Here is a 15,767-nt window from a genome sequence, read left to right as displayed (position 1 = left end):
TCTGCTGTGTCTGAAGACAGCTACAATGTACATATACATAATAAATGTTTAAAGAAACACAAGCCCATGTGGTGTAAGTTGGTGGGTGGGATGTGATCTACCACCCATCCGGAGTAACAAGACAGTTTGGGAAATGAGATGCATTATTCCAAATCATGCTAGAGTCTCATCAGTCCCTTGTGCTCACAGTGCAGGAGGCCTTTGTTGCGGGACACCCTCAGGGTTTCCCAGCAGGGACCATTTCACATCATTGACCTTTCAACTAATTATATTTGAAATAAGGTCTCATTTGAAGTCTATTTTGGAAAGCATTTTTTATCTTGATATGCAACATTTTATTTCTTTATAAAACACTCAAAGACTTTAGCTTTTGGAAAATTATCTTTAATCCCAGAATCGTATATTTCTTCCCACATACCATGTGATGAATTAGTAAGGGATATTGCAATCCATTCAGTACAAGGAAAATATCACAAAATATTTACAGGAAAATATTAAATATAACTCAATCACAAAAAAGAGAGAAAAAGAAAAAAAAAGAAACACAAGCCCATAAAACCCAGTGAAATAGTAGCAGTAATTAAAATCTACAGACCCAAAAAAGCTCTCAACTATATGTTTTTAGCACAGCATTTTACCAGACTTTTAAAGACCCTAACCCTAAGAGCTAATGCCAATACTCCCCAAATTATTCCACAAAATAGAAACAAAGGAACACTGCTCATTTTTTCTTATGGGGTCACAGTCACCCTTATATACAAACCACATAAAGACCCAACCCCCGAGAGAGAGAGAGAGAGAGAGAGAGAGAGAGAGAGAGAATTACAGTATCCCCTATGAACATAGATGCAAAAATCTCAATAAAATACAAACTGAATCTAAGAACACATTAAAAAAATTTACCATGATAAAGTAAGCTTCATCCTAGGGATTCAGGGATGGTTCAGCATACATAAATTGATAAATGTAATCCATTATGTAAACAAACCAAAAGACAGAAACCACATAATCACTTCATTAGATACAGAAAAAGTCATTGATAAAATTCAACACCCCTTCATGTTAAAAGTCCTGGAAAGATCAGGAATTCAAGGCCCATACCTAAACATAATAAAAGCAATAAAACAGCAAACCAGTAGCCAACATCAAACTAAATGGAGAGAAACTTGAAGCAATCCCACTAAAATCAGGGACTAGACAAGGCTGCCCACTCTCTCCCTACTTATTCAATATAGTACTTGAACTTCTAGCTAGAAAAATAAAACAACTGAAAAGAATCAAGGCCATACAAATTGGAAAGGAAGGAGTCAAAGTATCTTTATTTGCGGATGATATGATAGTATACATAAGTGGCCTAAAAATTTCACCGGGAAACTCTACAACCAATAAACACTTGCAGCAAAGTAGAAGGATACAAAACTAAGTTACAAACATCAGTAGCCCTCCTATATACAAATGACAAATGGGCTGAAAAAGGAAAGGAAACAACACCCTTCACAACAGCCATAAATAATATAAAATACCTTAGGTAGCTTTAAGCAAGCAAGTGAAAAACTTGTGTGATTAAAAACTTTAAAACATTGAAGTAAGAAATTAAAAAAGATATCAGAAGATGGAACGATCTCCCCTGTTCATGGGCTGTGTAAGATTAACAGTAAAAGTGATCATCTTACCAAAAGCAATTTAGTGATTTAATGCAATCCCCATCAAAATTCTAACACAATTTTTTCACAGATCTTGAAAGGGCACTTTTCAGCTTTATATGGATAAATAAAAAACAAACAAACAAACAGTACAGTCAAAACAATCCCATACAATAAAAGAACTGCTGGAGGTGTCACATCCCCCACCTCAAATTGTACTATAAAGCTGTAATAACAATAACAACAACAACAGCAGCAGCAGCAGCATTGTGTTGGCACAAAAACCCACATGTTAATCAATGGAATTGAATTGAAGACCCAAACATAAATCCATACACATATGGACACCTAATTTTTTTTAGAAGCCAGAAATACACAGCATTTCTGGGGGGAAAAAGCATCTTCAACAAATGGTGCTGGTCAAACTGAATGTCTACAAGTGGGCGATCACAAATAGATCCATACATACCGACCTGAACTTAAGACCAAGTAGATCAAAGATCTCAAATACCAGATCCACTGAACCAAATAGAAAAGAAAGCGGGGAACCATCTTGAACACAATGGCATGGGAATCAACTTCCTGAGCAGAACACCGTTAGCCCAGGGACTAAGATGGACAAGGAATAAATGGGACTTCATGAAACTGAAAAGCTCTGCATGGCCAAGGGCATAGACTTTCCAACAAAGCAGCAGCCTACAGAATGGGAAAAGATTTTTCCCAACTACACATCTACTAGAGGCCTAATTTCTCAAATATATAAAGAACTCAAAAAAAAAAAAAAAAACAACAACAACAACAAAAAACAGGTATCAAGTAAGCAAATATCCAATTTAAAAGGGGGCACAGATCTAAACAGGAATTCTCAACAGAGGAAACTCAAATGGCTGAGCAACACTTAAAGAAATGTTCAACATCCTTAGCCAACAGGCAAGTGCAAATGAAAACTACTTTGAGAGTTCATCTTCCACCTGTCAGGATGGCTAAGATCAATAAAAAGAAGTAGCAGCTCATGCTGGTGAGGATATGGAGTAAGAGGGACATCCAACCACTGCATCCAAACTGGTGCAGCCACTGTGGAAAGCAGTGTGGTGGTTCATCTAGGAAGCTAGGAATTGATCTACCCCAAGGTTCACCTTAGGCGTATACCAAAGCATGCTTCATCCTACGATAGTGTTACCTGATCAACTGCGTTCTATTTACTATGGCCAGAAACTGGAAACAACCTAGATGTCCCTTAACTGAAGAATGGATATAGAAAATGTGGTGCCTTTACACAATGAAATTTGCAGGTAAATGATTAGCACTAGAAAAAAAGTCATCCAGAGTGAGGTAAGCAAAATGCAGAAAGAGGAATATGGTATGCATTCACTTATATGCGGATAGTAGCTGTTAGGTCATGCTAAGGATAAACAAGCTATAAACTAGAACCACAGAGGTTAGTATAGAGTAAGGGATCTCCCTAGGAACAAGAATAAAATCTAGTCCACCTCTTATGGGTGGACTAGGTGGGAAAGTGAAATGGGAGGATCAGGGAAGAGGGAGACAAGGAAGGAAATACAGGGAGTGACAGCTAAAACTAAAGCCCATTTGACAGGTACTGTGAAAACATAGTATGGTACTATAAAAAACTATATATATATATATATATATATATATATATATTCTAGATGAAATCACCAAACAATGGGGAAGACAGAGCCCCGACTGGACTTGTCACCAAATAAAGCTTCCAGTACTGGGAATGGGTTACATCTAATTGAGTTGGCCAAAGGGGTCCCATGGGAACCCACAAACAACCCAGGCTGTAGCCTAGACTGTGGGTTGCTCTCCACACACTGACAGCAGGTGTCATTGCTGAAGACAGCACCTAAGTAACTCAGTAAACACAGAGGTCAGCTGCTGCCTACCTAGAGCCTTCACCCCTGCGCTCTAGTGTTCTTGGTAGTCTGCCTGCTACCAAAGGACGAATGTAAACACCAACCCAGCCACAAATCCTTTATGTACCATGGTCCCCTGTCTACAAGATGCGCTAGTGCAACAGTGGTGCAAAGCTTGTGGGAGCAACCAACCACTATGTGATTTGACTTAAGGCCCAGTCCATGAGATGAAATCCAGACATGATAGTGCTTGAGAATCTAATACTAGAGAGCCCAGGGACCTAGGGGATACTAAATCCTTCTGTTGTACTAAAGGAACATAGCAATAAAATGGCATTCTGCTGGACTCCTAGATCAGTGCCTTCCTCAGCTATCATTGGAGAAACTACTCTGTGTCGCAGATGGGAGCAGATATAGAGAAAGCCACAGGCAGACATTCCATAAAGAGTGAGACCTTGGAACACTCTGCCCTAAACTGGGACCTTCCATCAAATCCTTCCCCTTAGGGCTCAGAGAACCATGTACAAGAGGAGGTGGGAAGGGTGTAAGGACCAGAGGTGCAGAGGTGATGGAGGACACCAAGGAAACAAGGCCCTCTAAATCAACAGGGTCAAAGCTCCTATGGACAGAGACTGAGGCAGCAGGCACAGGGCCTACATGGGTCTGCACCAGATGGGGTCCTAGAGCTGAAAAAAAGTGGACACAGGCTCCCATTCCTAAGACAGAAGCTATCGCCCATTGATAACCACTCACAAATGAAAACGTAGTTGCCTCCAAGGGAGACAGACTCACTGGAGAAACAAACTACTCTTAAGTGTAGGCTGCGTGCCCAGCTGTTCACTGCCGACAGAAAACACACTCAGTGACATCTTTAGAGGTTCCTTGTCTTTCTTTTTGAAATTCTCTCTCTCTCTCTCTCTCTCCCTCTCTCTCCCTCTCTCTCCCTCTCTCTCCCTCTCTCTCCCTCTCTCTCGGATTCCTGAATGAATGAACAGGTGGGTGGCTGCAGCCGTATCTGTTTCTCTGTTTCTTGTGCCTCTCCTGGGCAATTTTCCTTCTGTTTGTTTGTTTTGTCCTATTCTGATATGTTTGTTTTTGTTTATCTTATTATTTTTATTATTGTCCATTAGAAGCCTATTTATTTTATAATGAGACAGAAATGGGGTAGATCTGGATGAGACATGAGGTGGGGAGGAACTGGGAGGAGTAGAGGGAGGGAAACTGTAATCAGGATGTATTATATTTTAAAAAGTATTTTCAATTAAAAATGTTTGCCTTAAAAATAAAATATAAAGGAGGGAAAGATGGCTCAGTAGTTACAAGCACTGAATTATTTTCCAGAGGACCTGACTTGGATTCCTAGCACCCAGATGGCAGCTCACAATCATCTGTTAAGTTTGGTGTTCCAAGGGATCTGACATGGTCTTGTGGCCTCAGAGGGCAACAGACCTGCATCTGGTGTGTAGACATACATGTAGGCAAAACACTCCAAAAGTTAAGATAAACAAATAAATTGTGTCAACAAATATAAAAGCCATAAAGAAACAAATGAAAAATTTAGATGGAGGGGTCCCCAAATCTAAAACTCACTGAACAGGCTCAATAAGAGAGTGGAGGAGACAGAAAGAACAACTACCCACCCCAACAGCAGAAGAAAGAAGTGAAAAAGCACACAAATACATGAGACCTTAGGGACTCTAGCATTTATCTCTGGTGGCCCCGAAGATAACACTAAGACCAAAGTAGACTCTGAAAAAGTAATGGCTGAGAGCGTCCCACATTTGGCAAAGGAATGCCATGTGACCTAACAGAGTAAACAGGAAACAGGACAAACCCCATACAGATGAAACAAGACTATACTTATGATCAACCTTTGAAAATAAAGAGTTCCGGACTGGAGAGATGGCTCAGCGATTAAGAGCCCCGACTGCTCTTCCAGAGGTCCTGAGTTCAATTCCCAGCAACCACATGGTGGCTCACAACCATCTGTAAGGAGATCTGATGCCCTCTTCTGGTGTGTCTGAAGACAGCTACAGTGTACTTACATATAATAAATAAATCCAATAACCCGAAACAACAACAACAACAACAACAATAACAATAACAAAGAAAATGAAGGACGGTGGGAAAAAAATCTTAAAAGCAGGAAACACTGGAAGGAGGGACACTGGAAGGAGTGACACCGCAGGACTGCAGAGAAGTTGCTGAGGAACAGCCTTGCTCAGGGAACAGACTAGAAGGAGGCAGGACGTGTATTTTTCAGACATAAAAGAACTGTCAATCTGGACTCCTGTATGCTATGAAAATATCCGTTAGAAAGAAGAGGAAATGCTGACACTCTCAGATACCAGAAAATGAAGGTTAATTGTTTCCAGCAAGCTTCCTAAATAAAGGGCAGAGGAAGGCCACAACCGAAGGATAAGAAAAGAACTCTTGGAACAGACGGAAGGAAAAGAGGCTGCGGTAGGGAAAATTATGAGCAGTTACAACTTTCTGTCTCTTGGCTCATAGACATTTTGCAGGCTACTAAGGCACACACTGTGGACTGCTTAGCCCAGTGTCCAGTACCTCTAGAGGAAATAGCCCAGAGGACTTAACTACAAATGAGGGAGAGTATTATAAATAGGCATAAAACTTCTGCCCATCATTCAAAACGTTGAAGAGATGATTCTGATGATGTAATTCTATCTGTGTGATATAATTCTGGGCCAGGAAGATGCAGATGCTTGTTACTAAGTCTTATTGCCTGATCCCCAGGGCCAATGCGGTGGAGAAAAAGAAGCACCGTCCACTCACATAAGAAATGCAGGCATTACATGCTCAGCCCCAAATACATAAAAAAAAAATAACGATATGATGTGATTCCTGGAGAAAGCAATAAGAAAAAAAATACAAAGAAACACACATGAAAAAGTACTAAAAATAAAAAAATATAGAATTATAAGAAATGTTCAAGAAAACCCAGGACAGCAGAAAAAAAAATAGAAAATGAAAAAGAAAAACAGAAAACAAGGGGTTGGAGAGATGGCTCAGCCTGCTCTTCCAGAGGTCCTGAGTTCAAATCCCAGCAACCACATGGTGACTCACAATGGAATCTGATGCCCTCTTCTGGTGTGTCTGAAGATAGCTACAGTGTACTTATATATAATAAATAAAAATAAATAAATCTTTTTTTAAAAAGCCTTTCTGGTGACGACCTCCCTACGAGAACATGCCTCTCCAGAAGAGGAGAAGAGGAAACACAAGAAAAAGCGCTAGGTGCAGAGCCCCAATTCCTACTTTATGGATGTGCAATGCCCAGGATGCTATAAAATCACCACAGGCTTTAGCCATGCACCAACAGTAGTCTTGTGTGTTAGCTGTTCCACTATGCTCTGTCAGCCTACAGGTAGAAAAGCAAGGCCGACAGAAGGATGCTCCTTCAGGAGGAAGCAGCACTGAAAGTCCCTGATTCAAGATGAGTGGGAACCTTCCCAATAAACACATTTTGGAAAGAAAAAACCCAGAAAACAAACAAAACAGCAGATTTAATTACCTTAAGCAGAGACTGTCCAAATACACCGATTACAAGCAGAGAGTAGTAGAGTACATTTTAAAGGCACAGTCCTGTAATGTTGTGTATACAAGAAAGTAACTTCAAAGGCGGAATGAGGAGCGAGAGAAATGGCTCAGTGGCTAAAAGTAGCTACTGCTCCTGCAGAGAACCTAATTCAGTTCCACACACCCTGTGAGTAACTCCAGTTCTAGAGGGACTAAGACACCTGCACCCATGCAAATGCACCCACACCCAGACACATTTTTTAAAAGGGCCTATTGAAAGTAAAAGGATAAGGGGACTGGAGAGATGGCTCAGTGGTTAAGAGCACTGACTGCTCTTCCAGAGGTCTTGAGTTCAATTCCCAGCAACCACATGGTGGCTCACAACCATCTGTAATGGGATCTGATGCCCTCTTCTGGTGTGTCTGAAGATAGCGACTGTGTACTCCCACATGTTAAATACCCTTTTTTTTAAAAAAGGGTAAAAGGATGAAAAGTGATATAGATTGCAAACATTAATTAAAAGAAATTATGACTGGTCATATGAGATAAGATAGAGTGTAGAGAAAGGAAAATCACCCACATCAAAGCGAGACCTTGTATCATGATAAAAACATCGAGACAGAAAACGGACGCGGCATTTGTAAATGTATGTGCACCAGCCAACAGAGCATCAAAACCATGGGGATGGGAACGCACTGGACCTGAAAGGAAGAATAGACAACAGCAGTTTACCCACAGCTAAACAGAAAATCTGCGAGACGACAGAGAAACGCATCATGACCATCATTCCCTAGAATCCCATCAACGTCTATAGAACACTGTACCTGACAGCAGCACAATGTGCCTCGAGAATTCAGAGTAAAAAGCAAGCAGAGGAAAGGGAGTAAGAAAGATGAGAGAAAATTAAATAAAATTAAAATAGTAAAACAGGGGTTGGGGATTTAGCTCTGTGGTAGAGCGCTTACCTAGCAAGCACAAGGCCCTGGGTTTGGTCCTCAGCTCCAAAAAAAATAAAATAAAATAGTAAAACAAGATCAGTCATGATGGCTTCATCTTAGGGCTTCATGGGCTGAGACAGCCGAATCTCTGAGTGAGAAGCCAGCCTGGTCGACATATTTCCGGGCCAGCCAGAGCTACACTGTGAGATTCTGTGCCCAAAAGTAAGCAAGCAAACAAACAAAACAACAACTGCGCCACAAAAAAAAATTAAAAATATTTTAAAAGCCAATGAAACACAGAGTTGGTTCTGTGAATTCATCAGCAAGCTTGATGATGAAATTCCATTTAGATGAACAAAGAAAAAATGAAGAAAAAGAAGGGAACTGTGGTCAGTGTGAAAGCAGAATGCTCGTGAAAGCCAGACATGGCTGACCAATATCAAGAGTGGACTGGGGGGTGTCGCTACAGGCTACGTCAGCATCAAAAAGCCTGAGAACTTTGGGGAGAACGCTACACACATTGATTTGACAACTAGAGCAAATAGACAGATGACCCAAAGAGGGGAACATAATTCCAACTTACCAATATGACATTGGTAATTCGAGGGGCAGGAGAGATGACTCAGAAGTTAACAGCACTGGCTGCTCTTCAGAGGGGTTAGGTTGGTTCCCAGCACCCACGTGGTAGCTCACAGTGGTCTAATTCCAGTCCCAAGGGACTGACACTCTCATACACGCAGGCAAAAAGGCACATAAACTAAAAAGAAATTATTTTTAAAAATTAACAATAGGCCATTTGATATCTCTACCACTATCAAGAGAATCAAATTTGTAATTTAAAAACTCTCCCTAAAATAAATATAGGTAGCTATATGGTCTCATTGGAGAACTCTACCAATTCTATATAGTATCTTGAAAAAAAACAAAAACAAAAACAACCCCAAAAAACCAGAATCAAGTTCCCAATTTATTTTCTGAAGCCAGAAAGACTAGACAAAGATTGCACAAACAGGTTCTACAAACCAACACCCATTGCACATGTACCTGCAGAGATAAGCAGCAAAATATTGTCACATAGAACTGAGCATATATGAAACATACTAACATATAAAAAGAATTATGCAACTGAAAAGGTAGACTTTATTCCAGGGGTGTAAGACTAGCTCTAAAACAATTCGGTGTGATCCACTAGCCTACTAGTTTAAAGAGGAAAAATCACGGGTCACTGAGATGGCTCAGGGGATAAAGGCAGACAACAGTAAGCCTGAGGACCTGCGTCTAAACTCTGGGTCCTCCGGGGTGGATGTGGGGGACCACCCTCTGCAAGTTGTTCTCTAACCTCACATTCACACTATGGCATGACTGCTCACACACATATGCACGCTAAATGAATACATACATACATACATACACAAATACACAAATAAATAAATAATGCCCATTATACTTTCTTTAAAAAGAATAACCTTAAAAGTAAGTGTCTTTCGATACACTATCATGTACATGTATACACAAAAATTAAGTATAAAACACAGCATGTCTCGGAAAAGATACAGAAATAGTCAAGACTCACACAAGAAGATACCCAATATCACTAATCATTTGAGAAACTCAAATCAAAACTAAACTCTGGGCAGCAGAAGTCACTCAGTGGGTAAATGGTCAATGCGAAAGCAAGAAGACTGACTGTGGATCCCCAGATCATGTGTAAGAGCTGTGTACATGTGTAAGAGCATGTGTACGGCTGTGAGCATCTGTAATTCCAGTGATGGGGGTGGGGGAGAGACAAAAGGATCCTGAAGCCTCATTGGCCAGCAGGCAAAAATACCAGTGCACATAAACTAAAAATAAATGATTGAAAATAAAATAGGTAATTTGAATATCTTTCTAGTCTAAATGACAAGCCTCAGGGTCAATGGGAGCCTGTGTCTTTAAGGAAAGTCTGGTGTCCACAACACCGGGTTAGTACATGCACACATACATGTATATGCACATACTCGCATGCATACGTGCAAGTCACTGAAAGAGCACCGTGTCACATCTATTAGGACGGCTACTCTTTAAAAAGAGCTGTTGGCAAAGATTAGAATCCCCTGCGTTTTTGTGGAAATGCAAAATGGCACAGTTGCTATGGAAACCAGTGTGACAGTTGAAAGTAAAAACAAAAACAAAAGAAAATCAGAATTAATAAAAAAGACATCAGCAACTCCGCATAATGGCCTGTATCTTCACTTCAGTGGAGTCACAGCCTGCTTATGGCCCTGTAAAGATCGCGCCACCGTGGAAAGGATCCTTGGGGCTCTCCTGGTACGTTTTTACACCTGAAAGGAAAGCTAGAATATGAATGTAAAATGTTGAGGTTTGTTTGTTTGGGGACATGATCTCATTCTGTAGCACCAGCTGGCTTGGAACGTGCTCTGTAGACCAGGCTGACCTCAATTTCAGAAAGAACTGCCCCCCCACCCCCGTCTCCTCCCAAGTACTGGGATTTGGGAAGGGCAGGGCAGGAGTAGGAGGCATTTGAGACATTTCTCTGGGTAGCCTTGGCTGTCCTGGAGCTTGCTCTGTACACCAGGCTGACCTCAAACTCAAAGATCTGCTGCTTCTTCCTCCCAAGTACTGGGATTAAAAGGGTATGCCACTATGCCTGGCTCAAAATAAAATGTTTGTCTGTTTTTAAATTTTTTTAAAAGATTTATTTCTTTATTATGTATGAGTACACTGTAGCTGTCTTCAGACACACCAGAAGAGGGCATCAGATCTCATTACAGATGGGTGTGAGCCATCATGTGGTTGCTGGGATCTGAACTCAGGACCTCTGGAAGAGCAGTCGGGTGCTCTTAACCACTGAGCCACCTCTCCGGCCCTTGTTCTTATTTTTATTTTTTGCATTACTCAGTTCATTCATTGTTTGTTTTGTTTTGTTTTGTTTTTACAAAAGTTCATTACAATGTACAACAACAGGCTCCAGGATAACACTTCATTCTAGCTATTCGGTGGCAAAGATGTTATAGCAGGGAATCCAGATGTTTGACAGGTTACAGGATAACACTTCATTCTAGTTGTAGTGGCAAAGATGTTACGGCAGGGAATCCAGATGTTTGACAGGTTACAGGATAACACTTCATTCTAGTTGTAGTGGCAAAGATGTTACGGCAGGGAATCCAGATGTTTGACAGGTTACAGGATAACACTTCATTCTAGTTGTAGTGGCAAAGATGTTATAGCAGGGAATCCAGATGTTTGACAGGTTACAGGATAACACTTCATTCTAGTTGTAGTGGCAAAGATGTTACAGCAGGGAATCCAGATGTTTGACAGGTTACAGGATAACACTTCATTCTAGTTGTAGTGGCAAAGATGTTACGGCAGGGAATCCAGATGTTTAAATAGGAATGGAAGAGGAGGGTCACCATCACCTCAGATGTGAGAACAGCTTACTTTTTGCCAGATTTCTTAATTCCACCTGTGACCAGAGGACCCTTCCCCATGGCCTTGGCTTTTAGCTCCTCGAGTTTCTCTGTTCCTCCTTTTGTTTCTGCTTGAAAGCCTTATCTTCCTCGTCCATCTCCTTGGTCTGCTTCTTGGGCTGTTTCAGGGGCTTCTTTTTGCCACCTTTGCGGCCCGACATGGTGCCTCCTGCCCCTTCACCAGACCCTGATCCTAGGCCGGACCCTTGTTTTTATTTTTAAAGAGAGGGAGGAAGTAAAATGTCTTCTAAAGAGCCCAAAACCTATGAGACTCTGAAGAAAAGTTGCCCTTGGGGGTGATTTCAGGACTGTTGTCAAGCCAAGACGTACAGACATTCTCTGCCACTTTCTCTGAAGTCAGTTTGGTACCTGCTATAGAGAGATGTTAATATTTACATGTGACTGACTTAAAGAACAGTCTTCCCCCAGAACCTCATATAAAATTTGCAATCCTTGGCTGGGGAGATGGCTCAGTGGTTAAGGCGCTTGACAGGCAAATATGAGGACTGGATTTGGACTCCCAGAATCCATGTAAATGCCAGCCCACCTGTACTTCCAGCCGCAGAAAGTGTAGACAGAGCAAGAGACTTCCATAGCGGGTGAGCTCTGGCTTCACTGAGAGCCCATGTCTCAGCGAGTAAGGCAGAAGAGCAATGAAGTATAATTCCCAACATCTTAGGGGTAGTTGAGGGGTGGGTTGCTCCACAACTACACGCACGCACGTGCATGCACACACACACACACACACACACACACACACACACACCAGAAATTGCAAAAAAAATTGTGACAAGGACTTTGCTTTTTAGACCTAGGCATAAAGGAGTCCAAAAGTCTTACGTGGTGAGAGGATTGCGTAATCATGTAGCTTAACTGTAATCTGATCCGTCTAAAAGATTAACACAGTTCTTTTTTTTTTTTTTTGGTTCTTTTTTCCGGAGCTGGGGACCGAACCCAGGGCCTTGCGCTTACCTAGGTAAGCGCTCTACCACTGAGCCAAATCCCCAACCCCGATTAACACAGTTTTAATCTGTACGGGAATGTGAGATGAAAAGATGTCAGGACCATCCAGGCGCATTTTGGGGATAGCTTCTTATTCTTAGAGAAAACAGCCTTGATCTCAGATATGTTTACAGGATAATGGTCCCCGCATGACCCACAAAATATCCCTAGCACTGAAGATAGGATTGCTAAATTGCAGACAAGTTTTATCTGGTCAGAAACGTTTTATGTGGACATACTGTTGTGGGGCAGGTTGGAGGAGAAGCCAGAGTTTTGAGTGCAAGGATGGAGAGAAGCTTAAACGGAGACTAGAGACCTATACCCACTTTTTCTAGCTCTAAAAAACTATAAGGAAATGAATCTTACCAGCAACTTCTAAGGCTCTGTTAGTGGTTCCCGGGGCTCTGATGAGAACACAGCCTACCTGTAAAAGCTGAGACCTTGGTTTCACTCTGGTAAGACTGTAGAAGACTCAGCTAACTTGTACCCACAGAACTGCGAGGTGATAGGTTTATGCTACTGCAAGCTACTAACTTGGTAATTTATTATACATCAATAGAAAACTAACATAGAGGGCTGGGAAGATGGATTGGTGAGGAAAGCTGTTCAAGTATGAGGACCTGAGTTTGGATCTCAATCCCTGGCCTCTAGCTCCAGTGCTGGGGACAAGGATTCCTGGGTCTTGCTGGCAAGCCAGTCTAGCCAATTGGTCAAGTTTGGTGAGAGACTTTGTCTCCAAAGCTCAGGTGGAGAGTGATTGAGAAAGAGCCCCAACACTGATCTCTGGCCTCCACATGAATGTACAGGCCCACTCACATGCATATACAAGAAAACTAATATAGAAAGGCTAGCCTAAATCTAGGAAGATCCAGATTTTAAAAAAGGTAGATGGGGGGTTGGGGATTTAGCTCAGTGGTAGAGCGCTTGCCTAGCAAGCACAAGGCCCTGGGTTCGGTCCCCAGCTCCGAAAAAAAGAAAAAAGAAAGATAGATGGAAAACAGTAAGTATTCCATTGGGTAGATGGCTCCCAGAGGGTAGGAATCTCATTTGGAGCAATAGAGGATATCCCACATCCTAACCCTTGTGCAACTGTCTTTAACTAGCCTTGGCCACTTTAAGACATTGACGGGATGAGGCTGGAGAGATGGCTCAGTGGTTAAGAGCACTGACTGCTCTTCCAGAGGTCCTGAGTTCAATTCCCAGCAACCACATGGTGGCTCACAACCATCTGTAATGGGATCTGATGCCCTCTTCTGATGTGTCTGATGACAGCTACAGTGTACTTATATAAATAAAAAATAAATCTTTAAAAAAAAAGACATTGATAGGATGGAGTATAGATTGGTCCAACAGTCACAGAAGTCCATTTAGTAAGCCAAGTGTGCTGACACACACTTGTAATTCCAGCATGTGGGAGGCTAAGCTGGAGAATTGAAGAGGTCAAACTAGGCTGTGTAGTAAGAATTTGTATATCTCAAAAGAGAAAGAGAAAGAAACTCAAGTCAATTTAGCAATATCTATCAAAATAACAAGAATTTATAATAGTTAAAGAATTATCTATTTATTTTGTGTGTGTGTGTGTGTGTGTGTGTGTGTGTGTGTGTGTGTGTGTGTGTGTACATGCTTGCTATTCTGCTTCCTCATGTGAGGTTATAAGACAACTTTTGGCTTACTTTTTATTGGCGTGATAAACACCATAACCCAAAGCAAGATGGAGAGAAAGGAGCTCATTTTATTTCAGCTTACACTATTATTTCAGTCAGTCACTGAGGGAAGTCAGGGCAGGAATTCAAAGCAGGAACTTAAGCAAAAACCATGGAGGAGCACTGCTCACTTGGCTGGCTCTCCATGGCTGTTCAGCTTGCTCACGTATATAACCTAGGACCATCTGCCTAGGGGTGGCACTGCCCATAGTGGACTGGGCTTTCCCACATCTATCATTAATCAAGAAATCCACCCACAGGCTTAGCTATAGAACATTTATATAGCATTTTCTCAGTTGACCCTAGCTTGTGTCAAGCTGACAAAAAGAATAAATAAATAAAATAAACAGCATACCATCTCTGCTTCTACTATGTGGATTCTGGAGATCGAACTCGGGTTCCCAGGCTTGGCCCAGCTGACCTTACCCACCAAGCCGTGTGGCTGGCTTTAATATATGCTCTTTGATCCAGTTAGTTCATTTCTAGGCATTGACTCCACCCAGAGACATACATTATCAGACATGGGAGGTGGTCTGTACTGGGTACAACATTATACAGGACTGTCAATCAACAGGTATGCATTGTCAGTAACAGAAAATAACCGAATGCCTGTCTATAGCGATGTCTCAAAGCATTGTTGTACAATTGGATACTACTGAGGACAGCAGGGGGGAGCTCTATATGAATCAATTTGGAAATTTTTTTCAATATATTTTTAAGGAAAAACAAACCACCTACAACGTTAAAAAGGAGAGAATGAGGGTCCAGGCTTGCTTTTGCTCATTCTTGCACTAACCCTGCCCCCAAAGGCCCACAATGGCTGCCTACCTGGAGCGGAGGGGACTAGAGATGAGGGACAGCGCCTCTCACTAGTGTTGGTGGATACATTTTAGTTTAGTTTACTTTCTAGTTTTGAGTCACAGTCTCCTGTATTCCAGGCCAGCCTCAAAGTATGTAGCGGAAGATGACCTTGAACTCATCTTCCTCGGTGCCCTGAATGCTTAGACCTGAGTTACCACATTGGGTCTGTGCTTTGGACTGTTGTTAGGTCAGGGCTCTGTTAGCTGAGCTGTGTCTTCCTCCCCTATATATTTTGTTTTTGATTCACGTTGAACTATCGATTATGTAAAATATTATGTAAATGTGTTTATTTCTAAGGATTTTTAAAAACCATGTGCATGTGTGTTTGTGTGTAGTCACAGAGGCTAGCAGCATCATATCTCCCTGGAGCTGGAGTTACAGGCGTTGTGAGTAACCTGATCCGGGTGTTTGGAACTGAACTCAGATCCTCTGCTAGAGCAGGACACACTCTTAACTGCTGAGCCATCTCTTCAGCCTCCAATGAATGTGTTTTAAACGAGAACATTTAGAGAGGCTTTGGGGCAGTAACCAAGAGATCTTTCTAGCACCGCCTCTTCCCAGTATTAACTGCAGTACTAAGCCAGGTGCCCAAGCTCCTCCCACTCCAACCATGTGCGGATTTTGCAGCGGTGTCACTAGCTTCTAGAGGAGTCACCACTTAACTTTCCCACCCCAGCTCTCTGGGCAGGATTTAGGGGCTGTTTTTTCCCCAGAGGTCACCTAGACTCTC

The 15,767-nt window shown here is 41.8% G+C and overlaps 1 protein-coding gene and 1 pseudogene across 1 annotated transcript; one reads left to right on the top strand and one right to left on the bottom strand.

The window, feature by feature from the left end:
* The first annotated feature begins 5,615 nt into the window (after nt 1-5,615).
* Nucleotides 5,616-9,332, top strand: LOC134484055 (small ribosomal subunit protein eS27-like). Its single transcript, XM_063280433.1, has one exon. It carries the CDS (start codon nt 6,806-6,808, stop codon nt 6,962-6,964), a length of 159 nt encoding a protein of 52 aa, XP_063136503.1. The 5' UTR covers nt 5,616-6,805; the 3' UTR covers nt 6,965-9,332.
* Nucleotides 9,333-10,941: 1,609 nt separating this feature from the next.
* Tma7-ps1 (translation machinery associated 7 homolog, pseudogene 1) lies at nt 10,942-11,697 on the bottom strand (annotated as a pseudogene).
* Nucleotides 11,698-15,767: the final 4,070 nt, after the last annotated feature.

This window comes from Rattus norvegicus, chromosome X (assembly GCF_036323735.1).
Source record: "Rattus norvegicus strain BN/NHsdMcwi chromosome X, GRCr8, whole genome shotgun sequence".
Classification (NCBI taxonomy): Eukaryota; Metazoa; Chordata; class Mammalia; order Rodentia; family Muridae; genus Rattus; species Rattus norvegicus.
This window is presented reverse-complemented; position numbering and strand designations above follow the sequence as displayed.

Excerpts from the sequence above, each read along its gene's own strand:
- LOC134484055 (XM_063280433.1), top strand. The coding sequence starts at position 6,806 with ATGGATGTGCAATGCCCAGGATGCTATAAAATCACCACAGGCTTTAGC.